Raw genomic sequence first — 23,585 nt, 5'->3', positions numbered from 1 at the left:
CAATAAATTAGAGTACAATCTATATTAATTAATCGATTGCATGGCTGGTTTAACTGTAAATGGATTGGGTGGGTGATAGTGAAATGTTTTCCTGGAAGAATACAATAAGTCTATTTATTTATTTATTCCAACGGCCAGTGCCAGTTACAACTTACTTTCTTTAAGGGAAAACGGTATCAAAAATAGGTTAAATAATTATAAATACCCTCATCCAGCTTCAAGATTAGCAAGAAAATTTGATAAAAGCAACTAACATAAATAAATTATATAGATAAAAAAAATGCAAAAGTACTAGAAAAAATACAAAAATGGAAAAGTAGAGTAAGGCATAAAAACATCTAATATATAGAACTATTTTTATTATATTGTAAATAAATTGCTCAAATATTTTGCAACATAAATTAACAAAGTAATTTCCGTGGTTAGTGAGCTTAAAAAAATTCATATTTTAGAAAATTTTTCGTTGTTATTATCATATTAGCTCAGTTGTTTTTTCTAAATAAAGTTGAACGATGATAAACTTTGGGTCATCATTTTGGAGTACTTAATCACATTTTAGATACCTTTTAATATTACATTTAATGAAATTAATTACATTTACATCATTAACTTACTACAGCTATTTTGATAACTGCAAGTGCCAGTGTAAAGATATAATTTTCACATATTTTATAGACTATAGATTAATCGTAAACGTCCTGACATTAACCACCCAATGAATTGTATAGTCTATTTCTTCGGCAAAACGTATTTCTTTATTCGGCAAAACAACCCCAACACGTAACAAGACATTATTCTGATAGTCCTAGATTGATTCTTATTATATTACAGGTGGGAATTTACCAAGACGGATTTCTTTACTTAGAATCAGTAACAGGAAGTTCTTGGAGAACTTTTGCAGAATTCTAAGTTCGCGCACGTACTGTACCTGATTTGGAAGCGTCCACGTGATGTGTCAACTACTTCTCATAAATTATTGTGTTTTAATTATTTAAATATTGTTGATATACCTTTGACACCAACCGTCGTGTATGCAAATCTTCAAACTATACATTCTACAAGGCCGACGCTGGTGATAATTCCTCTCGCATACGCTTTGAAATATATAACGTGAGCTTCCTGAAGTACAAGAACATCAGTCTTCTAACTCAGGCTATTACTCAGAAACCCACATTTTGCTCTGTTTATTCCCCGGCCATGTAAATGGTCAATATTTTAACGCCGGACCAATTTCTCAATACCTTATAGAATAGTCCTATGGCTTTCTCTATGTAGCTAATAAATCTAAAAAATGACGATACACATGCTAATAGAATAGTGAAAAATATTTATATATATTTTTTAATGGTACTACAATTTTTCTAGTGGCACTCAGTGAAGAAAAACAGAATAGTATATCAAATTGCTGCACCATATAAAATGATTTATATGATGATATATATATATATATATATATATAAAGAGGATTTTTAAGATCGTATATATATATATATATATATGTGAGTGTGTGTGTGTGTGTGTGTGTGTGTGTGTGTGTGTGTGTGTGTGTGAGTGTGTGTGTGTGTGTGTGTGTGTGTGTGTGTGTACGATCTTAAAAAACCTCTTTATATAATTATAATTTCAGAAGCAGTTTTGAGGCATTATAAATACAGAACCTGAAGCTTGTCCTCCAGATAGATTTTAATTCGTCTATCGCTAAGCATGCTTTACGTGATACGGATAGAGCACTTTATCTCTTGATCTTGATAGACTAGCGGTAAGTGGTTGAGAAGTGAAGGGGGTAGAAGTTGCTTTATATCGTGAAAAAATTGGGTGCATCACCACTGAGGATAATAAATTCACTATTTAGAGTAGTGTTAGCGTATTTGGTACAAATATGGCGTATGGTTCGAAGGGAATAATTTGGTTAGCTTATTAGTATTTGTTTTTCAATTTATGTTGAGGATTTTGTGGAGGTTTGTAGATGATATCTTTGTTGTTTTTCGTCATGGAGACACTGAACTGAATGAGCTTTAGAAACTCACTAATAGTATTTATCCTTCCATCTTCCTCACAATGGAATTGGTAGAGCAAATCGAGCTTCCTGTGTTGGATGTGTGCTTATTAAGAGATAGGGATGTCCTTAAGACAACGGTTTTTGAAAGAAAACACACAGGATAATATATAAACTATCAATAAAACCATTAAAAATCTGTCAAATAAGGAGTGGCCTACTCGTTATTTGATAGATAAAAGAGCTTATGCTCGGATAAAGATGGACTAAAAGAGAAATTAAAAAAGATGAATCGGATTGAAACGGAAAACTATGCTTAAACGCAATGTATAACCTCAATCAATAATGAGGAATTGCAAAAGGACCAATGATTCTTATAGTTCCTGAGTCAGTAATTCTAAATAGAGTCAAGTTTGCTTTCATGTCAATACCTTACGTGCTGGGATTATCGGAGAAAATCCTAGTAAAAACTCCCCTAAGAGTAGATGCGAAATACAAAATTAGAACCGCCTTTAAAACACACAATACTATTAGACAAAGTCTCGTCATAACAAAACCAAAATATATCAAACAGGACTTTAAAATCTGTGTTTACAGTATCAAATGATGTTGCAATACATCATACATAGCGAGACAAAAAACTACTAAACGTTGGAATAAAAGAACACATAGAAAACAATATGAAGAGGCTTTAAGAAATCCTAAAAAGTCCGAAGAACATCGTATAAATGCAGATGAAGCCAACATAATACATCGGGAACCTCATTTCTTTAAAAGGATATAAATCCAGGCTTCATCATTAAAATGGCAGACCAACCCATTAATCAACCATCAATCGAAATTAGGCCGCTTTGACATATCAAACAGATTAAAGTTTTGTAATACTCCAATGCGGAGTTACAGTATTCTGTAGTTCAGTTATAATTAGAGTTTTGTTATTATTAAGTGCATGTTAGACACACAGCATGGTAGTTATAATTCCTTACTTATGCATGGCACAACAGTCTGGTATGATTTGTTTATTTTAACCTGGATTATATTTATTTGTTTCTTTCACTGTTCTGTTATTACAGTTTTAAACTCAGACTATTGCAATAATTTATATTATTACTCCATCTATCGTTCTATTGTCTCTGGTAGTGTATTGGTTGCCGTTTTATTTTATCCCCCCTGGTTCGATTTAGGGTAAGAAATATTGCATGTTTACAAAATGTTCTGGGTTAAAGTGTCATCATCCACAGTGGGTTTATTCACAAAAAAAGTTAGTAAAATTATATTTATGTTATATGTGACTGTATTTCAATCGTATGTATTTACTATAGTATCATACATAAAGACGTGGCAATTTGCATAATTTTGAAAGCCAAATTTAATGTTTGAACTTAATATATTTGCAGACTGAATTTTGTATAATGCACGAATATTTGTTTGTAAGCGAAGATCTTTATTAACATAGAAAAATCACAACATTTGGGGCCGCACTACCAACTAAAGATCGCTGACTGTCAGGTCCATTTTATTTTTGTAAATTCATCAAGGTATTGAATCTGACTGCTAGAACCTCCGATGATATGGTACTGCGAATGTTCTCGCATTATTGATTCCAGTTTGGTATATGCTCTTTCTTAATCCTCGTGATTGGATACCATGGCGCATATCATGATCAGCTTAGTGACAACGTTTTAATTTACTAGTCGTCGAAAAAGCCTGATGGACTTTTCAACCTTCTTAAGTAAACCAACTAAGTTGTCATAGTAAAATTCCATTTGGAAGAGGATATCAAGTTAGGTTAGTGGTTTAATAGGTCGATATTTAGCGTGAGAAGCTAAGAACATACTATTATTTTCAGCTCAATTTCAAGGCTATGATATTATTGCCAGTAGGCAAGTATCCCTGTTAGTTTAAACATAATGACTGTAAAACACACACACACACACACACACACACACACACACACACACACACACACACACACGCACGCACGCACGTGTGTATATATATATATATATTTTTTTATATATAAAGTTGATGGATGGATCGTTCGCACTACTAATCACCACTCTTCCTTCACGTATCGCACCACGTAGTACACCTTATGGTCGACAACATTGACAGGTCTCTAACTTAGTAGATGTACTGCTCGGAAAAGCCTAGACATGCCTTCCTTCAATGGAATTCAAAGCAATACTAAATCTGAAGAAAAAAGATTGGGATAAATGTAAATATAACTTTTTTTTAACTCTTGCCATGGAAATGGCAAGTATTTAGAGCTTTATTCTTAATGCCATCGCTATATTAGTTTTAAAATGGGGCATTTTAGGCTTTATCGGTAGCTGTGTTAAGGTGATATATCTACTCCTTTTGTATTAATTTACATTGAAAGAATTATTTATCAAGATGAGGTTGTTAGTAGGTGTTTAACAGGTGTACGACACGCTATGTATTAAAAATCCAGCCTGTTTTTGTTTTAAACCAATAAAACTATATATATTAAAAACAAAACGCCTACTGCAGAATCGCACTTCAAGTTGTTCTCTCTCAGTCTCACGAATACTGTCCTATATTAATGATACTGTACTATTAAAGTATACAATGCAGTGCCACATAACAAGTATCTGTATAAGAATTGTTATGAAGTACATTAATGCGCTGCCTAATTCCCGTTGTTCTAGGAACTTGCTACAACCTGAACAATAGCCAGTTTAAGTGTTCTTGTTTGGCGGGCTTTTACGGAGAGGATTGTTCCAAGTTCAACCCCTGTTCGAGCACAGTTTCACCTTGCCAACACGGAGGATCATGCACAAGGTAGCTTGCCATAATGTAGAAAATACAGTTTTGGAAATTTTCTCTCAGTAATACATTATTTACGTATAATATAATACTAATAATCGTTCTAAAAACCTGTATTTATTCATGGGCTTTTCACATGACCGAAGTTTTTCAGGAAGTATATTAATCTAAAACCAAACGTTTGTGAGATAAATACATTTTTTACTGTAATAAATTGGATGCTATAACTCTTTTTTTAAAGTTTTTAATAAGTCTCTAAACCTTAAACTAATTTTACCAAAAATAATGGCATGCCCTTAAAAATTAAACTGGTTAATGTCTTTTAAACAAGCACCTTTTATATTTTTACTACTGATTGTATATCTCCACCGTATGGTAAGGTGTAAGAATCGTCACAAAAAGAGACATAGGATAGTTTTTATAATCAAAATGATAAATTAACTTTCCTGTATAAGAGTAATTATGAATTAAATACGTTTGAGCAATGAATATATTTTTAATGTTTTTTACGTTTAGAGAATAAATTAAAAGTTATCCAAACTATGCTGAAAATTCTATTACTTAATACGTTTCAGGAAAACCAATTGTGCTTCTTTGCTGCAAAGTGTATTTGATACATAGTTTAGCACTGAAGGGAAATGCTTTCACTTATCACTCAGATTTATTGTATTGCTAACTTTCAAAATTTTTGTTTATTAAATCAAATAAAAATTAAATAAAACGATAATAGAAGAAAAGGTAAAAATAGTAAGATAATAGCTGTAGAAAAAGATTTAAAACATATTAAATTGCAGTGTATTTTTAAACCTTATTTAAGGAAAAATTATGTACATAATTTGAGTATATAAGTAAAAATTATAATACTCAAATAAGATAAATAGAACTTAAAACGAAAATATAAAGTAATACGTTATTTCGAAAACATCAAATAATATGGTAAAACGTAAATTGATAAAAATATTCATCTAAAATATGAATACCCAGGCTATCTAGTAATAGTATATATAATTAGTATATAGATCTATAATTAGTATATAGATCTCTGATAACCGATGTACCAATGAAAATGTTTTATACGCGTTATCGTTTTTATTCGTAGCGTACATGTAGAACATTTAAGTACATAGTTATAAGATATAAGTGCCTAGAAGGTTAAGTAAAAATGTGATTAAACTTGCTTTACAAAACAGCAAATACAAAATTGGACAATTATATAAAAGAATAATGAAAACTATGGTCTATCTCATATTGTTCGCCTATGACAGAGTTGACCTGGTGTCGAATGCTATTTTCTTATAGAAATACGTTAACTTTAATTCTCTCATTTAATTTTAATACTGTCAAGGTAAAAGTGTATCCAGTGTCACATTTTGCGATTATTGTAAACTAATGACGTCAAGGAGTTTGTCTATGTATCTTTTGACGTTGAGTAATTGGGAAAGAAATCCTAAATTGTTGACCTATCTGAACGGAGCTGCCTGTCAAACGTCGACGTTAGCCTCTAATCTATCTATGCTCTTCCCACAGCAGTCTAGACTTTAAATACTCGCTCAGCCTGAGGGGTTTCATGACATTTTGTTTATTTTTAAACGTATATCAGAGCTCTTAACTCTTATAATTATTTTATTAGAGCAGTTAAAATTAAACAGCTCATTATCGTGGCTCACAAGCAGTGCTGTCACCTAATAACGTTTGACATTGTTTAGTACATTTTTTAAATCGTAACTATCTTAATTATTTCTTAACCAATTTTCTTAAACTTGGTATGGTTGGGTTTTAAATAAAATTGTGTAAATAAAATGTACTAAGAGTGACTTCTTTATTTTACATCGTTAATAAGATATTAACGCTTGAAAGTTAGGTTGAAGCCACCTATTTAGAAAATAAAGCTTGCAAAAATGTTAATTTTACTGTAATTATGGTTTTAATTTATAAATTTATAAAATGAATTTCAACCAGCCGTTCTCAAACTAAAAATTAATAAGTAAAAATTACACAATGTCAGCCGTATGGGTATTTATTGATGTTTCTAAAGTTTGAATAAGGTCTTGACACTCGCGCGCGCGCGCGCGCGCGCGCGTGCGTGTGTGTGTGTGTGTGTGTTGTGTGTGTGTGTGTGTGTGGGTTTCGTACTGATTGAGTATAGGAGTATTCTATGTCAGAAACTAAGAGCAGGAAATACATTAAGCACATACGAAACTATTATTATAATTTAATGTGTATGTACAAACTTGCGATGTGCTTTAGACTATTAACAATTAAGTAGTTACACACTTTACGAAGAAATATTAGACAAGGAAATAGTGTTTTAGCAAACTATTATAATTATTATGTCTTTCATGCATTTTGTATATCATATTTTAATTCGGAAATGTTTCATAACAAATTATAATTAATAGCTAAATATTAAATGAGTTTATATATATATATATATATATATATATATATATATACATTATATCAACACATTGTATATATATATATATATATATATATATATATATATATATATATATATATATATATATATATATATATAATATGAAAAGGGGTTTGGTATACGTATGTTTAGAAGTTACATGATTTTAAAACAATTATTTACCTTACAAACCTTTATCATGTCGTAAGTACGATTAAGTATTATCAATTGCAAGTAATGTTAATAACTCATAAAATAACAACAATGTATTATAATAACGGTCATAATTAGAAAGCTACTCTACTGTACATGTTGTAACTCATTTAATGTAATTTTTAGCTCTGGCAGCAATCAGTATGAGTGTTCCTGCCCATCCGGATACCAGGGTCGGTCCTGTGAAATTTTCAATCCGTGTTCACAAACTGCATGCAAAAATGGTGGAGTATGTGAAAACAAAACCAGCACGGAGTTTGGTTGCACTTGTCCGTCGGGATTCTCAGGTATGTAATTTTAAAAGGTTTAGTTACAGATAATGTAATGGACAGTGACGCTTACCCTGACATACACAAGCCTAATTATATCATGTTTTATATTTCAGTGCATGACTTAAAGATGATTTATTTCGTTTATTAAAATAAAATCATTTATGTGAGTTTATCTGCAACACGTAAATTGTCAGATTGCAACAATCATATTACTTGCCGATACATTACTTTTGTAAATTGGATTTATTTATTATAAATGTTTTCACTAATATGCAAGCCTCTTTTCATAAAAAGTTTCATATTTTGTCAAACTTGTAAACCAAATATTGTAATGAATATAATGAAGTTGATTTGGGGTCAATTCATGACAAATCTAAATCTTTATTGTATGCGTTTGTGTGCACAATGATCCACCTCAATCAGGGTGTCAAAATTTTGCTAGATAAAAATCATTGAGTTAAATGTATTATCTTATTTAACCTAATTATTTTCAACCTTCAAGCAACACGGAAATAGTTCAACAAATGAGGCATTGAATCTATGTTTTATTACTGTTTATAGTTTGTTTACCCAGCTGTTACTCCAGTGATATTCGGAGGTATTTTATATGGCCTTCCTAATTACCTTCTATAACATAGAAATACTACTCAATGGAAAAATTGTTGCTTTGATGTTATAAATCGGCATGTGATTGATCGAATGCAGATGTTCAGCATTAACACTGAAGTTGATACTCGTCATCTCTAATGTATTACTCAATCTGTTTATTGACATTTATTTTCATCTTGTTAATGCACGGATGTGAACCACTCGAACAACACATATTTAGATCTCTTTACTCTCCCACAGCATTCAATCTTTCAATCGTATCCCACATTGAGCAATAGCTTTGTTTGTGATGGAAATCAACATATTGATATAAACGTTTGCAATTTTCTCAATTGTTTGCATTATATGAGAGATTTCTTTTATCACTGATATATAAATATTGTAACATTATTATTCCTCACTACGGGGTTTAACATCGTATAATTCCCAATATTCCTTGTTTCCAATAGTATTTAATTGTTTTTACTGGGTTCATAATAGTTTACTGCATCGCTGAACTATTATTGTGTACCTTGAAGTAAACTGTTGACTTACTTTTCTCTAAGCCCAGTGCTCCAGGAACCATCGTTTTTCCTTGTGCTAATGACGTCTAAGTAGGACAGTTTATGATTAAACTCAGTCTTTACTTAAATTACTTTCATAGTAGTTTGTAGTATGTTGGAAATGTTAAATTTTTCTCCTGAATGGAAATTCTCATTTCATACTCGTACAAGTTTGCACATAATCTTTCATAAGCACTTTCAATACGACCCAGTCAATTGAAGAACATTAGGTAAGTTCTATTTCACACAGGTTATTTTGAACCTGTTAATGACCCATTTCCTCAGAAAATAATGGGTGGATTTATTTCTAACTATGACTGTTTATTTTCAACACTATATTGCAGAGATGGGTGGATGAATACTTAACTCGGTTTTATATGCTATAATAAATTTTAGAACCAGTCATACAATTAACTATTGAAAATGTATATAGTTAAAACATATTATTTTTTCTTAGCGCATTTATATTTTAACATCCTTCTATAAAAATTTGTATCCATACAAGCACACAATTTAACTTAAATTGGATATTCTTTTAGTTTCTGAGATATGAAATAATTTGTGTTTCCGAAACGGCTACAAAAGAACAACATAGAGAATAAAATAACATTTTATTAAAATATTATAGGAGAATAGAAAGACTCTTGGGGGTCTTTTTCTGCTAAATATATTCAATATTTCTATCCGCTTTCGCACTCGCATATTATCCATGTTTATTTTATTTCTGCACAAACCTTGCTAACTGTCCACTCCAACTTGTCAATCACCATATATCTCAAAGTATTGCCTTTATCGAAGAATGAAATTGGTTCATATACACCGATGCTTATTGTTTTACTGAATCAAATATACGTTTAGGTATCCGTAACCAATTTATGTTGTTTAACGGATTTATTTTGTAGTTTCAAATCCGTGTATTCAAAAACGGATTCGTTTGGTCTCTGTTTAATGTGGTTTTTCAGAAGTTCAGAAATAATAATTTCTAAAAATAGGACACACAACTTCTATAACTTCTAATAAAAGGTATTTATGTTCAGTATTGTTATAGGTTGTTGCAGTTGTCGCAACCCTTTCGAATTTACATAAGCTCGAGTAACCTCGTAAATATCAATCCTTTCCTGAGACATTTCAAAGTGTACACCATCCCAAGATTTATATTGTATAGTTTGGAGCATTTCCTGCTATAATATTAGCAATTTTTAATTTTTAAAAGCGTTTACACCGTATTGTCATCAAATATGAAATTGATGTTTTTATTTATAATTAACATATTTTTGAAATTAGGTATTCTGGATGAGAAATATCTGCGTATTCATTTATTAATTATATTTTAATAATCAGCTACTCACAAAAATCTGCTAATCGCCGAAAATTTGAGTGTCCCTGTTTGCATTTATCGAGTACACTTGAATGAAAATACGCATTGCAAGGAAAGTTTCGTAGGAAATTTCATATTATAAGGAAATATTTATAGGTTGGCAAAATCTAGGGAAATGTTAAAATCATTGCTATATGTCAGTAGATAACGAAGACGAATGGCGGGCGCCATTTTGCATTGTTGATTTGTTGTATTTTGCCGTAACGCTGTAGAGTTCGTAAACATGAGGTCACATTTTACAACCTAGCTCCGATATGACGCATCTGAATCTTTAAAAAAAGTATTATCATGTCTGGAATAAAATAAGGAAATAATTTTTGTGAGTGGAAATTTCTTTTAATAGCCAATTTTGAGTAATTCCATGAGACCATTTTGACATTAACAACACAACCAAACCACACAACATAGACGGTTTAATTTGTTATGTTGGATGTGAACAATGTTTAAATGATTATGAATGTAGTCTCAATAAGGCTATGTACATATTCTTACACAAAATGTTCAGTAGTTATAAAATATCAGTAAACTAAAATAAAAATAACCAATATACATGTCACCGTTATACAGGGTGGAAAAAAAATATGGAAACGCTTTCACTAATTTTGTATGGCTTCACTTATACAAATTAAATTTTGTACATCACCACTTGTATTAAGAACCTAGTTTTTAAGACCAGTGGGGACATTTTATCTTTTCAGGGGACGGCCCGTGAGGAGTCGGACGAAAATCTTAAACGTAAGCATTGGCCGAGTTTGGTATCAAATTAAAGGTCTAGTAAAGAGAAACTCATTACCGCAAACCGCACTTAAAAAGGTTGAACCTATCCAGAGTACGGGCCGTATGAATTTCATGACAAAGAAATTTAATTTTGTGTTGTGAAGTAACTAATTTACTTTAAGTAGTATGTTTTATGTCGGTTATGTAAATTTGAAAAACAATTTCCAAAAAAAAATTATTTTTTTTACCTTTATATTTGTTGGATAACAGTAAATAGGGGGTTTTCCTGTCTTGTCTTCAAGAAACTGAGAGTATTCAATAATACCACCGTAACTCCTTATCAACATGAGGTCAAGGTCCAGTCCCTCCATCCTTTTATCTCAGGCAAACATAAACTGGTTTAGGCAATACAAACAGTACTGTCACAGCAAAACTCTACAGTTTTGTACTTTTAATATCAGCTTGGTTTTTAGTCTACGTTATAATTTCGTCCACGTAAGATAAAGTTGAAAGTCTTCACTAGAAGGTACTGCGATAGTTATACATTTTTTTACTTAAGTGTTTACATTGTATTCTACTAGTTTTAAAAGCAATGTCACTTAGTGAGTTATGAGAGAATCACGCTGCTTATGATGCGTGGGTATGGATATCTAGTTCGTCCCTATGAAGAAACAGCGCATTTGTTTAGTGACACTTTTCTTGATAGACCCCCAATTAGTAAGTCAACAGTGTTTAAGACAGTAAAAAGATTTTAAGAAACTATAACAGTCAAAGAAAGAAGTGGCAGGCCCAAATCGGCAACAAATGAACAAAAATCTTTGGATGTACTCCAAACATTTGTTGAAAATCCCAGCACCTCGGCCAGAGTGGCTGCAGAAGATCTTGATATGAGCCATACCTCAGTGTTGAATGTTTTACACAAAAACAAGTATCACCCTTTTAAAGTAACTCTAAGCCAAGAACTTGCAGAGGATGATTTTGATCGAAGGACTGAATTTTACGAAATAATGATGAGAAAGTGTGACGAAATTCAAAATTTTTTAAGTTCGATATTGTTTTCAGATGAAGCTACATTCTTTGTTAATGGACAAGTTAATAGGCATAATTGCCGTTACTGGGCCGACCATAATCCACACTGGATGATAGATGGCCACACACAAAGGCCTCAGAAAGTGAATATGTGGGCTGGAATAATAAACAATAACATTGTAGGACCGTTTGTGATAGATGGAAATCTAACAGGCGAAATTTATTTCAATATGTTGACAAATAACATTTTGCCAGCAGTGCGTGCTCTTCTTGGAGCAAATTTTAATGCAGTATAGTTTCAGCAAGATGGAGCACCGCCCCATTACTATTTGCGGGTGCGCAATCTGTTAGATGAAGCGTTTCCTAACCGTTGGATGGGTCGCAGGGGTACCGTTGAGTGGCCGGCTAGGTCACCGGATCTTATTCCACTAGATTTCTTTTTGTGGGGCTTCTTAAAATATAATGTGTATAAAACTAAACCAGCCAACATTGAGAAGCTGACAAATCGTTTATTAGAAGAAGCAAGAAGAATTACACCCGAGATGCTTCAAAATGTGACTGCAGTAGGTTTTTATAATACGAGTAGACTAGCTCATTGCCAACAAGTGTTCGGAGAGCAGTTGGAGCACCTCATTTAAAAGGTATGGTTATTTTTTGTAATACATAGATAATTTTTAATTTAATTCTTTTGGATAATTGTGTTCCATAAAGTGTGTCATTTTCAGTCAGAACAGTTTACTTGAGACTGTGAAATTGCGGAGAAATAATAATTAATCAAACGTTACTTATGAAATTCAAACGGCCTATACTCTGGATAGGGTCAACCTTTTTAAGTACGGTTTGCGGTAATGAGTTTCTCTTTACTAGACCTTTAATTTGATACCAAACTCGGCCTATGCTTACATTTAAGATTTTCGTCCGACTCCTCACGGGCCGTCCCCCTGAAAAGATAAAATGTCCCCACTGGTCTCAAAAACTAGGTTCTTAATACAAGTGGTGATGTACAAAATTTAATTTGTATAAGTGAAGCCATACAAAATTAGTGAAAGCGTTTCCATACTTTTTTTCCACCCTGTATCTTGTATATTACGATACAATTGGTTATACTAGAACTGGGGTAGGGCTTATTTATAAGTCTCCAAGGGTAATTCCGTGGCCACAACAATATATGCAAACGTATTTGAAGAGATTTATTTCACTATTATTATAGATAGTGATCATGCAATCTCACATTTCACTACGAGTGAAAATATTTTTTGCCAACTAGTCACATATCTCTAGAATATCTGCAAGCCGCAAGTTCACAGTGCGCACGCAGCTAGCCAAGTTTAGTACGATGTATTTTCCACGGAGAACGAATCAATGCATCGCTAAATTTGATTACAGCTCTTTGAAGACGAAATGTGTTCATTTATGAGGCAATTTTGTCTCAAAACTACAGGTTTACCCTGGAATGGTGATTTTCTGAGATCTAAAAGAAACCCTTATCTTATAATATATATCTTTCGTGTAGAAATGTTTAAAATAATTGCTTTATAAGGAAAAATTATATAAATAACACAACCAATATGCGAATTATTTGTATTTATCAGTCTTATAAATGATTTTTATAAAAAAAGAAAAAAAAAACTAAAGATATGTTTAGCAAGTTAATATTGTTATTTTAAATATATTTATTATATTGCACAATTACACACAGTTTTAGAGAAATTGCCAAAAATAATGTATCTATGTATTTTGCAACAAAACACATTAGGAGATGAACCCTCGCCTCAGCCAGCTGCAAGAGAATGTCAAACAAAGAGACTTAATAATTCAATAGTCATCCATAAAGCAGTTTTTTGCACGAAGAATAAATTTATAATCAGTGAAGTTTTACAGACGGACTTTACGGCCTCAAACATAAAAAACACGATATACGCGACATTAAACGACGTAATCTCATCTACTCTGTATATCGGGCTGGTCTTTTTGGCTGTGATATCGATCGTCCAGCCGGTCTTTTTTGTGTAGTTAACTAACAGCAGTATATATCCGGCTGATCTCCAAAGTATTTCCACTGTTCCTACTATATTGTGAAAATTTATGTAAAATACAATTATATATAACCTAACAGCCTGATTATCTATCAATAAATGGATTATAGTGGATTACATTAGATTAAGTCACCGACAGTGCAAGCAGTATAGTTTTAAAAATATCTCAATGTAAAACAATCATATGCATATCCTTTTACTAATAGTTACCAATTATAAACACTGTTGCGTCCACTTCATCATTGTGCATATAACTGTTTCTAGATTAATCCAGGTAATAGTTCAGTAATTGAACTTTGTAAATATTAATGACCGTTGCTATGTACAATTGTTAGCTGTTGTAAGCTAATTGCGGTCAATTCAATTCAATTCAAAAAGATTTATTTCCAAAAATTTACAAAATAAACTTTACAAACATTCAAGGAAATTGACACCCACATAGGCTGAAGCCTGTGCGTGGGTGCGAGCCGTAATGTAACATAATATAATATATAATATTGAGGAGGTTCAAATTAAAATGACATTTTTTGGTCTGGTACATTGTGACGAGTATGGAGTATTTTCATTGGTAATAATTGGGTGAGAGGAGTCCAAAATTTAATAATAAAAAAAGGGAAAGTCTGTAATATAAAATAAACAAAAAAAATGCATGTTGTGGTTATGGACATAATTCTGCTCTAACGAGAGAGCCAGCCCGACGAGAAACGCGTTCCAGTACGACCGACGCACCACATCCGCGAACCGGGCCACCGCCAGCGACCACCGCCCCGGCCCAACGACGACTGCTGTTCATCAACACCAGCGGTCTGTGATTTGGCAAACCGTCCAGCAGCCACCGCCGGGCCCAACAATAGCCACCCGCGAAGGCCCAACCAACAGACAAGGCGCGTCAACCGCCGGAGGATGTGATTAACTGTAAGATAACGGATAGTGGATTGTTTGTCAAGGTCAGTGAAGAGGTCAAGGTAGGCTTATCTGTATCCCGAGACTATGATGCTTTCGGCCGCGTCTTTGCCAATACTAAGTATCCAGCCATGCACTCTCTTTTTATAACAGCTTACAGAACATCCTCCAGAGTTTCTCAAATAGCTCGGAATATTCCTATATAATATATGCGCAATATAAAATGGACTTGTTGTTGAAAAAGACCTGTTTAGCTGCAGTGGCTGTATTCCTATCGATTCTGCGGTTCGTGTAGAGTATGTATGGGATACATTGTTAAAAATTAATCTCGTGTTGAATATGTAGAGTAAGATGGTTTTTACATAAAGCTGTCTTATGCTGAGAACTTCAAAAATATTAAATAGATCATGTGTCGGAAACCTAGTACCAACTCCAATCGCGGCCTTTAAAATTGATTTTTGGACTATATATAATGGTTCCAAAGTTGTTCTGAGCGCTCCACCCCAAGCAACAATACCCCCCAAAAACAAAGACTGACAGTACGCAAAATAGACAAGTTTTATCACAAGTTTGCGGTGTCCCTCTTTACTATTTTGTAGCCACAATCGTTAACCACCTCTAGGAATATTCGTTTTTCCTTCTACGACTGTTATAAATAACAGTATACTTTAAACATTAAGACTATATAAGAATTGTTATAGTCCAATTTTTTTCAATAAAGTATAGTTTAACGAAAAACTAAACTGTTAAATAATAATTACTAGTTGATTATATAATTATTGAATAACTGATATAGTTATAGATACATAACATTTGAAACTGTTATTATCAGTAATAAAATAAAAGAAATTGTTCTGAAAATTCAAAAAAATTGAGGAAATTAATATTACTTTATTTGCAATATTCGTGACGGTGAGGGAGAATTAAAGAAGCCAAGATCTTGGGGATTACTTTTGCATCAAAGGCGCAATTATTTTTACTATCGCAAAAAGCAAATCAATAATTGGGCAAATAAATGTGAATTTAGTTGTAATTTTCAAAGACATAGCAAGGAATTATTATGTCTGCTCCTTATTCGACGAAGGAGGGAGCAGATTGGAGAAACCAGTTTCGTGGCAATAGCAAAACAACTTCATATATTTATACAAGGTTTAAAAAACGTCCCGCGGGGCTCGATAATTCCCGAATATTTTTAGGTAAAGCAATGACATTTGGTACATCATTACTGCACCTATAAATCTACTTTTTCAAGTAACTACCATATTTTGTCATGTCAGGAGCATGGCCCACAATGAGTCAGAAGAACATCTTAAATTAGAGCATAGTTTGCGTAGTACATCAAATTAAAGGTCTCTATTAGTAGACTACAATGCCACAAATCTGACCTGAAAAGGTTAACTCATGAAACAATTACGCTTGTTTAAAATTTAAAACCTTTAGATTGTAGGTCCTGTTGTACATGATTTAATTTTTTATCTTGTCTCAAACTGTGAGAGTTAAAGTTAGAAAATTAATACTGGACTTAAGAAATAGTTTTTAATGTAGTTATTGACTTATCACATACAATGGAGGATGGTCTATGAGTTGAGCAAATAATTTTACCTTAAGCATGGGGCAAGATGTACATTATTTTAAAGGTGATCCTTAACAGAGATTGATGGTAAAGAGAAAATCCACGTATCAATTATTATAATAGAAAGTTCTTATTTTTAATGAGGCTTAGGACTTTACTTGGACTTTTCATTTTCCGTTGCACTTTAAATCAATGTGCACCTTGAGCTATGCTTACATTAATTTTCTTTTGGCTTAACTCCTTTTACACCATCCACCACTGGATGTGAAGAGTCACCAACTACCTTAATTAGTGTCAGATCTTTTTTCTCGAAAAAGCTGTTCTCATCATTTGTCCTAATGGTATTGACAAATAGAAAATATTACTTTTTACAGCCATTCATAAAAGTATGGATAAAATTGCCTGTGGTGTGTATACGTGTACTAAGAAGGGGGCGTGTAATAACCTGTTAAACCTTTACCTCACTCTCGGGTTTTACAAAACATACTATTGTTGGATTTGACCTACATTTTGTCGGTTTTGTTGCTTATTGCAAGTAGCTTCCCGATTTGCTAACCCTTCTCCTTGTGTATATTTACGTTTTAGGTTTTGTTACCTGAGTACAAAAATATATACTAGATTTAGGAACGTTGTGTTTTAATTGGTTTTTGTACACTTAAGTATGATAAATGTCAGTAACATTTATTTTTTTCAGTAGTTAGTAAGATTGATAGCTTGCAACTTGTAAAAGTTGGTAGTTTTTAGTCATCTCTTACTGAAAAGATTAAACATAAAGTTTGCTATAGCACAACTTGTTTCAAATCTTATTTACATTCTAGTTCTTTTACAGTAGTACAAATATGTGCAAAAATAATTAATTTAATAAGACAAAAGCTAGCTCTAAATTTGGATTCGTTGCATGTATTAAACTGAAACATTTAATTAATAAAAATATATATTTCAGTCCTTTGAGAAATGTAAAAGTTCTTTTGAAGAACACGTGTGACACGGCAACGGTTTACAGTGCCATATTACGCAGTGAATATTAGTTTGATAGTACTAATAACAAAATTAATCAACGTATTACTACTATGTAGAAAGTAAAAAGGAAATTTCACGAGAAAGGAAATAGAGTACTTTTAGTTATATGGTTGTACACGATTATCTAAAACACACTTCTAAGAACGATATAGTCAAACACGGCAGGAACTTTGCTTAGGGAGTTTGGTAGTTTAGTCCAATATCACTTCGCCTGGGGAACTTTTGGGGAAACAATATCACGAGACCCAAGTTGAGTATGTCCTTCACTCAGCTATATATAAGAATACGGTATTACTTTGTTGTTTATTCATACAAAAATTTGATTGAGTTGTTTTTACCTGATCTCAATAAACGTATTGAAATTTATAACGATAAATTTCACAATTATAATTGACTCTATTGACTTTTAATCAGTGTTTCTCCAGCAGTGCACCCCATATAATCAGTTTTACCAGGTGAAAGAACTTCTCTTTTTGCTAATACTTATACTATAAATTCTGAATAGAAATATATAAAGCAATAAAATTCCTGAAATTTGAGTGTAAGCAAGCTGTATTTATTACATAGGTACATAATACACACATAAAAATATTTTCGAAAATACTTTTTGTAACCCACCTATTAGGTATAAATGAGTTAATAAAGTATAATTTCATATAAAAACGTGTACTGTGTGAATGCATGTGTGTACTTAAAATCGTAAGATTTTGACCAAATTTAAATGTTGTTGTATATTGTAAAAAGATAGAGAAATGTTTGCCAATTTTAAAGTTTATTATTTACTCTTTGAAAGCTTTTATTTTAACTGTAAATATGTTTTTCCTCTAGACAGTTTGTGTTAGTGTTGTGTTTTCTTTTAATCAAGGCCATTTTGGTGATGACCTTGTATCTTTCCATGAAATATTCATTATACTTATCAAGCAGTTTTACAAACATGTATTCTTTTAGAGGGTTTTCAGAAGTGAATAAAATCTCATCAAGCCGTCACCTTAACGACGCTATGGTTACAATAGTATTACGCTGCGTTGTCACTACAAAACTTGAAGCTTGTTGCCTTTGCCTTGTTTAAATCTTCATAATTCAAAACAAACACTTCAGATCACATATTTGCTGCATGTTGTTATGCATATTTCTATTATGCTTGTCTATTGCTGCAAAAATCACCGTTATATTGAATCTTGATTGAGTATATATATATAATTAGAATTATAATGTCTAGTTATAAAGTAATAACATGTTTATATGTTCGAGATTATGCAAGATGTAATTGTAGTATTGTTTGATCTTTCTCAATTTTATAATCGTTACGATAAGGTGGTGATGATGTTTGGAATTTTATCCAAAACCCGTGATATTTAATGAATAGTTAAGCAATCGTTTTTATTTATCAAATCGTAGGATAACTTTACTAGTAATTGTCAGGTATGTCTCAAAAACATTTATCTTAAGTTAATTTATCTGAATGAATAGTAAATGTAAAACATATTTCTCTTGTGCAAGTATTGTGACAGGAAGTAGTTAAATGGTCGTACACCCTCTGCTTCAAGAATGGTCATTGGTGTGAAGACCTTGTCAAGTCACTTTAATATGGATTGTTCTTATCGAACTGTTCAACAAACATCCGCCTTTCAGGAAGTTTGTGTGTAGCTCTCAATTGTTTAACGGGAGTGCTGCTTTATATGGGCTGATGTTAGCAGCTTGGTATACGCATAGTTCTTAATTACAATTCAAATAGTTTTTATTTAAGGGAAGGTTTTTAAAACATAAAGTAATCGAACGATTTACATGATACTTCTATCAACAGAAATACTTGTGGAGTTATGAACATTTCAATAGTTATGGTTTATTTATATTGTTAAAGGGAAGTGAGAGTAAATTGTAAAAACATATGAAGTTATAGGGAAGACCTGTAAATTAGTCTGCGTAACGGTTGTTGTTGTAAAAAAGCATTGTTTTCAATACTCATTTTTACTACTACCATTTTTTGGTAGGTGTGAAATGAAATTTAACAAAGTCTTGTCCATCATCAGCCATACAGATTTGGATACGGTAAAGAACTTGGCGATGCATTGATAAGGATCTCTTGATTGATTATGATTCTTATGCATAATTTAACTCTATAAATGTAAACTTAACCCAGCTACAAAGAAATAATACTCCAAATAGCGTACCTTCAAAATTCATTTTACAAATGATAAATTCCATTATGTTTAATAATCAATTATTCAAGAAGTAAAAACTTCGGAAGTGAATATTTAGTCACATGATTGTGTCCTTAGCTTCTGCTTGTCTCCTCATAACGAGTTTACTCAATAACTGCTAGATCTGGATATTGCAAGTCCTATATTTGGAATTGTCGTGTAAACCAAATTCACTACCTGAATTTACTACCTGATACCATAAATGTCTCCGTGATTAACTGTATTTAAATATTAATTATTATTTGTATTTTTCATCTATAACATTTTATCATAAATTCATTCGAAATAATCACTTGAATAATACACTAAAGATAAAACATGTCAATAAGTGCACATTTTTGTATTATAAAAGGACTAATACAATTCACTAAGTACATATTTCAAATAAAAGAACTAACGTACACATAAACACTATTATTTTTATTTTTTTTATTTTGTTTAACGTCAATATAAGCAAATGATTATTCGTGGCTAACGCAGTGATAAGGTCGTAGCTTTTTATTGCATATACACAATTTTGAAACAATACTCAAACAACAATTTTATTTAAGTTTAGTTAATTTTTTCTGTACATGAGATTAGTTTGTTATTATGTATTCTTATGCGCTGTGTGTACGTGTGTGTGAATTTTGTAGTGGGTATGAAACAGAAGTGAACGAATTTTGGTTAAAAATCTGACTTCAACAACCGTATTTTGATTTGCTGTTAAGGTTTACAGTTCTTAGTAAACAGTTTTCAAAATTTAATCTTTTATCGTTACGTGAAATGAGTGCGAAAGAATTCTCTTCCAGCCCTTGTCTCAGAAATGGTGAATTAAAAAACTAAAACTGCTAATTCAATCCCATTCCGGAGGAAAAGGAAAGTCTGTTTAGTTTGTATACGGCTCTTCTCTTATGCATAACCTAAATAGCTTAAGGAAGTAAAACGTGCTCTTCCAGCCGTGTCTCATCAGTCATATCACGTTGCTCAGTTTGGAACTCTTCACTGAATGTATATACCTCTTGATGAACAATTAACAATGTTATATTATTGATTATGTATAATATAACATTGTATTTCATTTATAAAATTGCAAGTCCATTAGTGTTAAGTCATTAAGTTAAAATTGTAATTTTAAAATGTGAATCCTATGTAATTTTAACATTTGACAACCACTTAATAAGCCGCTGTTAAAAATACTTATGACAATGTTACGAGTGGTGTTTTTATTTGAATATTTACAATTAAAAATGAAATGAAATAAAATATTTCTCTATTGTAGGCAAAATTAGGGCATCATGGCCCTTTCTTACATTTAACCTTATAAAGAAACTAGAAAGAAATATTCTTATTTTTTAATATTTATTAAACTAAATATTTGACTTTGAAAATTTTCAATATAAACAACAAAAATTACAACTTCATTGAAGAATATAAATTAAAAAAATTTAAGTAATAAAAAGGTATATAAACATATTTATAAACACGTATTCACACAAAATAATATCATGTACTCGTATACAATGTATATTAGAAAAACACTATCCTCACACACACTATCCCTCACACACTCTACTCATGCCTGTGCAACCGCAGCGCAGAGACCTATGCCGACCCCGCCACAACCATCCGCCCCAGGTAGTGCTCCCACAGTCCCCACGAACCGAGGACCAATCTCTAAGGTTGTTATGCTATGAGGAGAGGAATTCTACAGACGACATGTCGTTACTACAAAAGACTTGTCATATACAGCAGTTCGGTGTGACGCCATGCGGAGCACACACGAACCAGAGCGAGTTCTATCCACAACACTCTGAGAGACAAATTGGAAATCGTGTAAGAAATAATGTGGAAAGCCAAAATTTAAAACTGAATGGAAAAATGTTAAGATTATTATTGATCTGTGTCCAATCAACTTATCTACTTATATATACTCATCTCTCTTAAGATCAAATGCATACCTCATACAATAATTTTGAGTTCTCTGTAGTTTTTCACCCAAAGCAACAGTCATATCGTTCATCACACTGTTACAGTAAAAAACATGACGCAGTATGAGTACTTTGACCAACAACAGTTTTATGTGAAGCGGCAAAATTCTTTGCAGTTTTTCAGTGAATTTATTGATGCAATATCTTTCTTACAAGTCTCTGTCACTGCATCAGTCCAGCTAAGACTACAATCTATTGTCAGTCCTAAGTTCTTAACTTTATCGTAATAAGGTAGTACAGTTCCATTCACAGTAACGTTACGTATTGATATAAAATCGATCAAAGATCGAGAGCGGTAATGAGATATCAGAATTGGTTCAGATTTTTCGTGGTTTACTTTAAGTCCATGTTTACTAGTCCAGTCCAGCAAATTTTTTATGCCAGAGTTGTTTATGGTAATGCCATCATCGATTAGGTGTGTGTTAACGTGGACATATTATATCTAGAGGTCATCAGCATGCATGTGGGACTTGCAGTGTACCAGTACCGTGTTTAAGTCATTAATATACAAGACAAACAAGAGAGGACCAGGTATGGAACCCTGAGGAACACCAGAATCAACACAACCAGTCGGATGTTACGTCACCTACCTGTATACACTGCCTTCTGCCAGACATATAAGACCTCAGCCATTGCAGGACATTTTCTGAAAACTCAGTGATTCTCAATTTTGCCACTAGTAGTCTTTAGTTTACACAATCAAAAACCTTTGAGAAATAAAAGAGTGTTGTCAGTATTGTTCTTAGATTTTTGTCCATTGCGAATCGTATATCGTCAGTGACTTTCACTAATGCAGTTTCAGTACTATGCCCTGTTCTAAATCCTGATTGTAAACCATTTAGAACGTTATTTCGTGTTAAATAATCAGTACTCTGGCAGTGCACAATTTTGTCGATGCCTTTGGATAGAGCCAGAGAATACTAATTGGTTTGAGGTTTTGGCAAGATGTTGGAACCGAGGTCTTGTTCAATGGGCGGACAATAGCAGACTTCCAAAGTAGAGGGAAAATAAGAAACGAACAATTTAAGAAACATATCTTCAGGAAGTTGGTAAAGTAATAATGAATACGTATTAGTTTACTCCCCGACATAACAACGTCCACTGCTGTGATGAACTTGAACTTTTGGGTAAAAATTGCATGGTTAGTGGACACAGGGGTAGGTTTTATTGCTCTCTTGAAAAGTGTTGTTTTTGTTTCTGGCTACTTCATCTAGGTACGGTATTACATCTTTCAAAGTTAGTACTCTGAGGTACAAAGTTAGAACTTGTTTCTGATAATGTCTATACTTTACATAAAAAGAAATCCATATTTAACGGTTCGTGTATTATCGAAGAAATGAGAATTAAATAATAAATTTCGGAAAATTTTCGTCGTTTATAAAACCTTATATGAAAGTAAAAACTTTTATAAAATCTGTAAAAATATAATTTGAACCATTTATTTTGTAAAATCAATAATAACAATATGCATAACTGTTTATCCTCTGAAATCCGGCAAAACTCATGTAAATCTGTATAAGCAATTATTTCAAATGTTATCTTTTTAGCGCAAAGTGTGCATCAATAGATAATTCATTTTTTCCGAACTTATATTTTGTTCGAATACTTTGAAGGCATTAACATACTCGTTATACACATATTTTAAATTAACCCTGTTTAAAATACACAAACTACAGAGTATGTCTGATTTATTTTCAAGTATTTTCAAACCATAAAAAAAACTGTATTTTCGTGCGTGGTTTTGCAGATTTTTTGGAATTCTCCAATCACTTGTAAAAGATTCGTTCGACCAGCCTTTGTGTCAGTAGCAAGACAGCTTACTTACCACCGACTTCATTGGTTAAGTTATCCAACATTTTCTTCTTTTGCAAGAGGTCTCATTATTTGATTCTGAGAATTGTTATGTAATCTGATACACAA

The 23,585-nt window shown here is 32.2% G+C and overlaps 1 protein-coding gene across 3 annotated transcripts in view; it reads left to right on the top strand.

Annotated features, from left to right (window-relative positions):
• LOC124369085 (latrophilin-like protein LAT-2) overlaps positions 1 to 23,585 on the top strand; it is a 381,707-nt gene that overhangs the window by 283,537 nt on the left and 74,585 nt on the right. For all 3 annotated transcript variants that reach the window (XM_046826807.1, XM_046826804.1, XM_046826808.1), the window contains 2 exons: positions 4,666 to 4,798; positions 7,542 to 7,702. In XM_046826807.1, the coding sequence (XP_046682763.1) occupies positions 4,666 to 4,798; positions 7,542 to 7,702 (294 nt within the window). The remainder of the gene's footprint in view (positions 1 to 4,665; positions 4,799 to 7,541; positions 7,703 to 23,585) is intronic.

Source organism: Homalodisca vitripennis, chromosome X (assembly GCF_021130785.1).
Source record: "Homalodisca vitripennis isolate AUS2020 chromosome X, UT_GWSS_2.1, whole genome shotgun sequence".
Taxonomy (NCBI): domain Eukaryota; kingdom Metazoa; phylum Arthropoda; class Insecta; order Hemiptera; family Cicadellidae; genus Homalodisca; species Homalodisca vitripennis.
The sequence above is the reverse complement of the archived record's forward strand: the minus strand, read 5'-3'. Positions and strand labels throughout refer to the sequence as shown.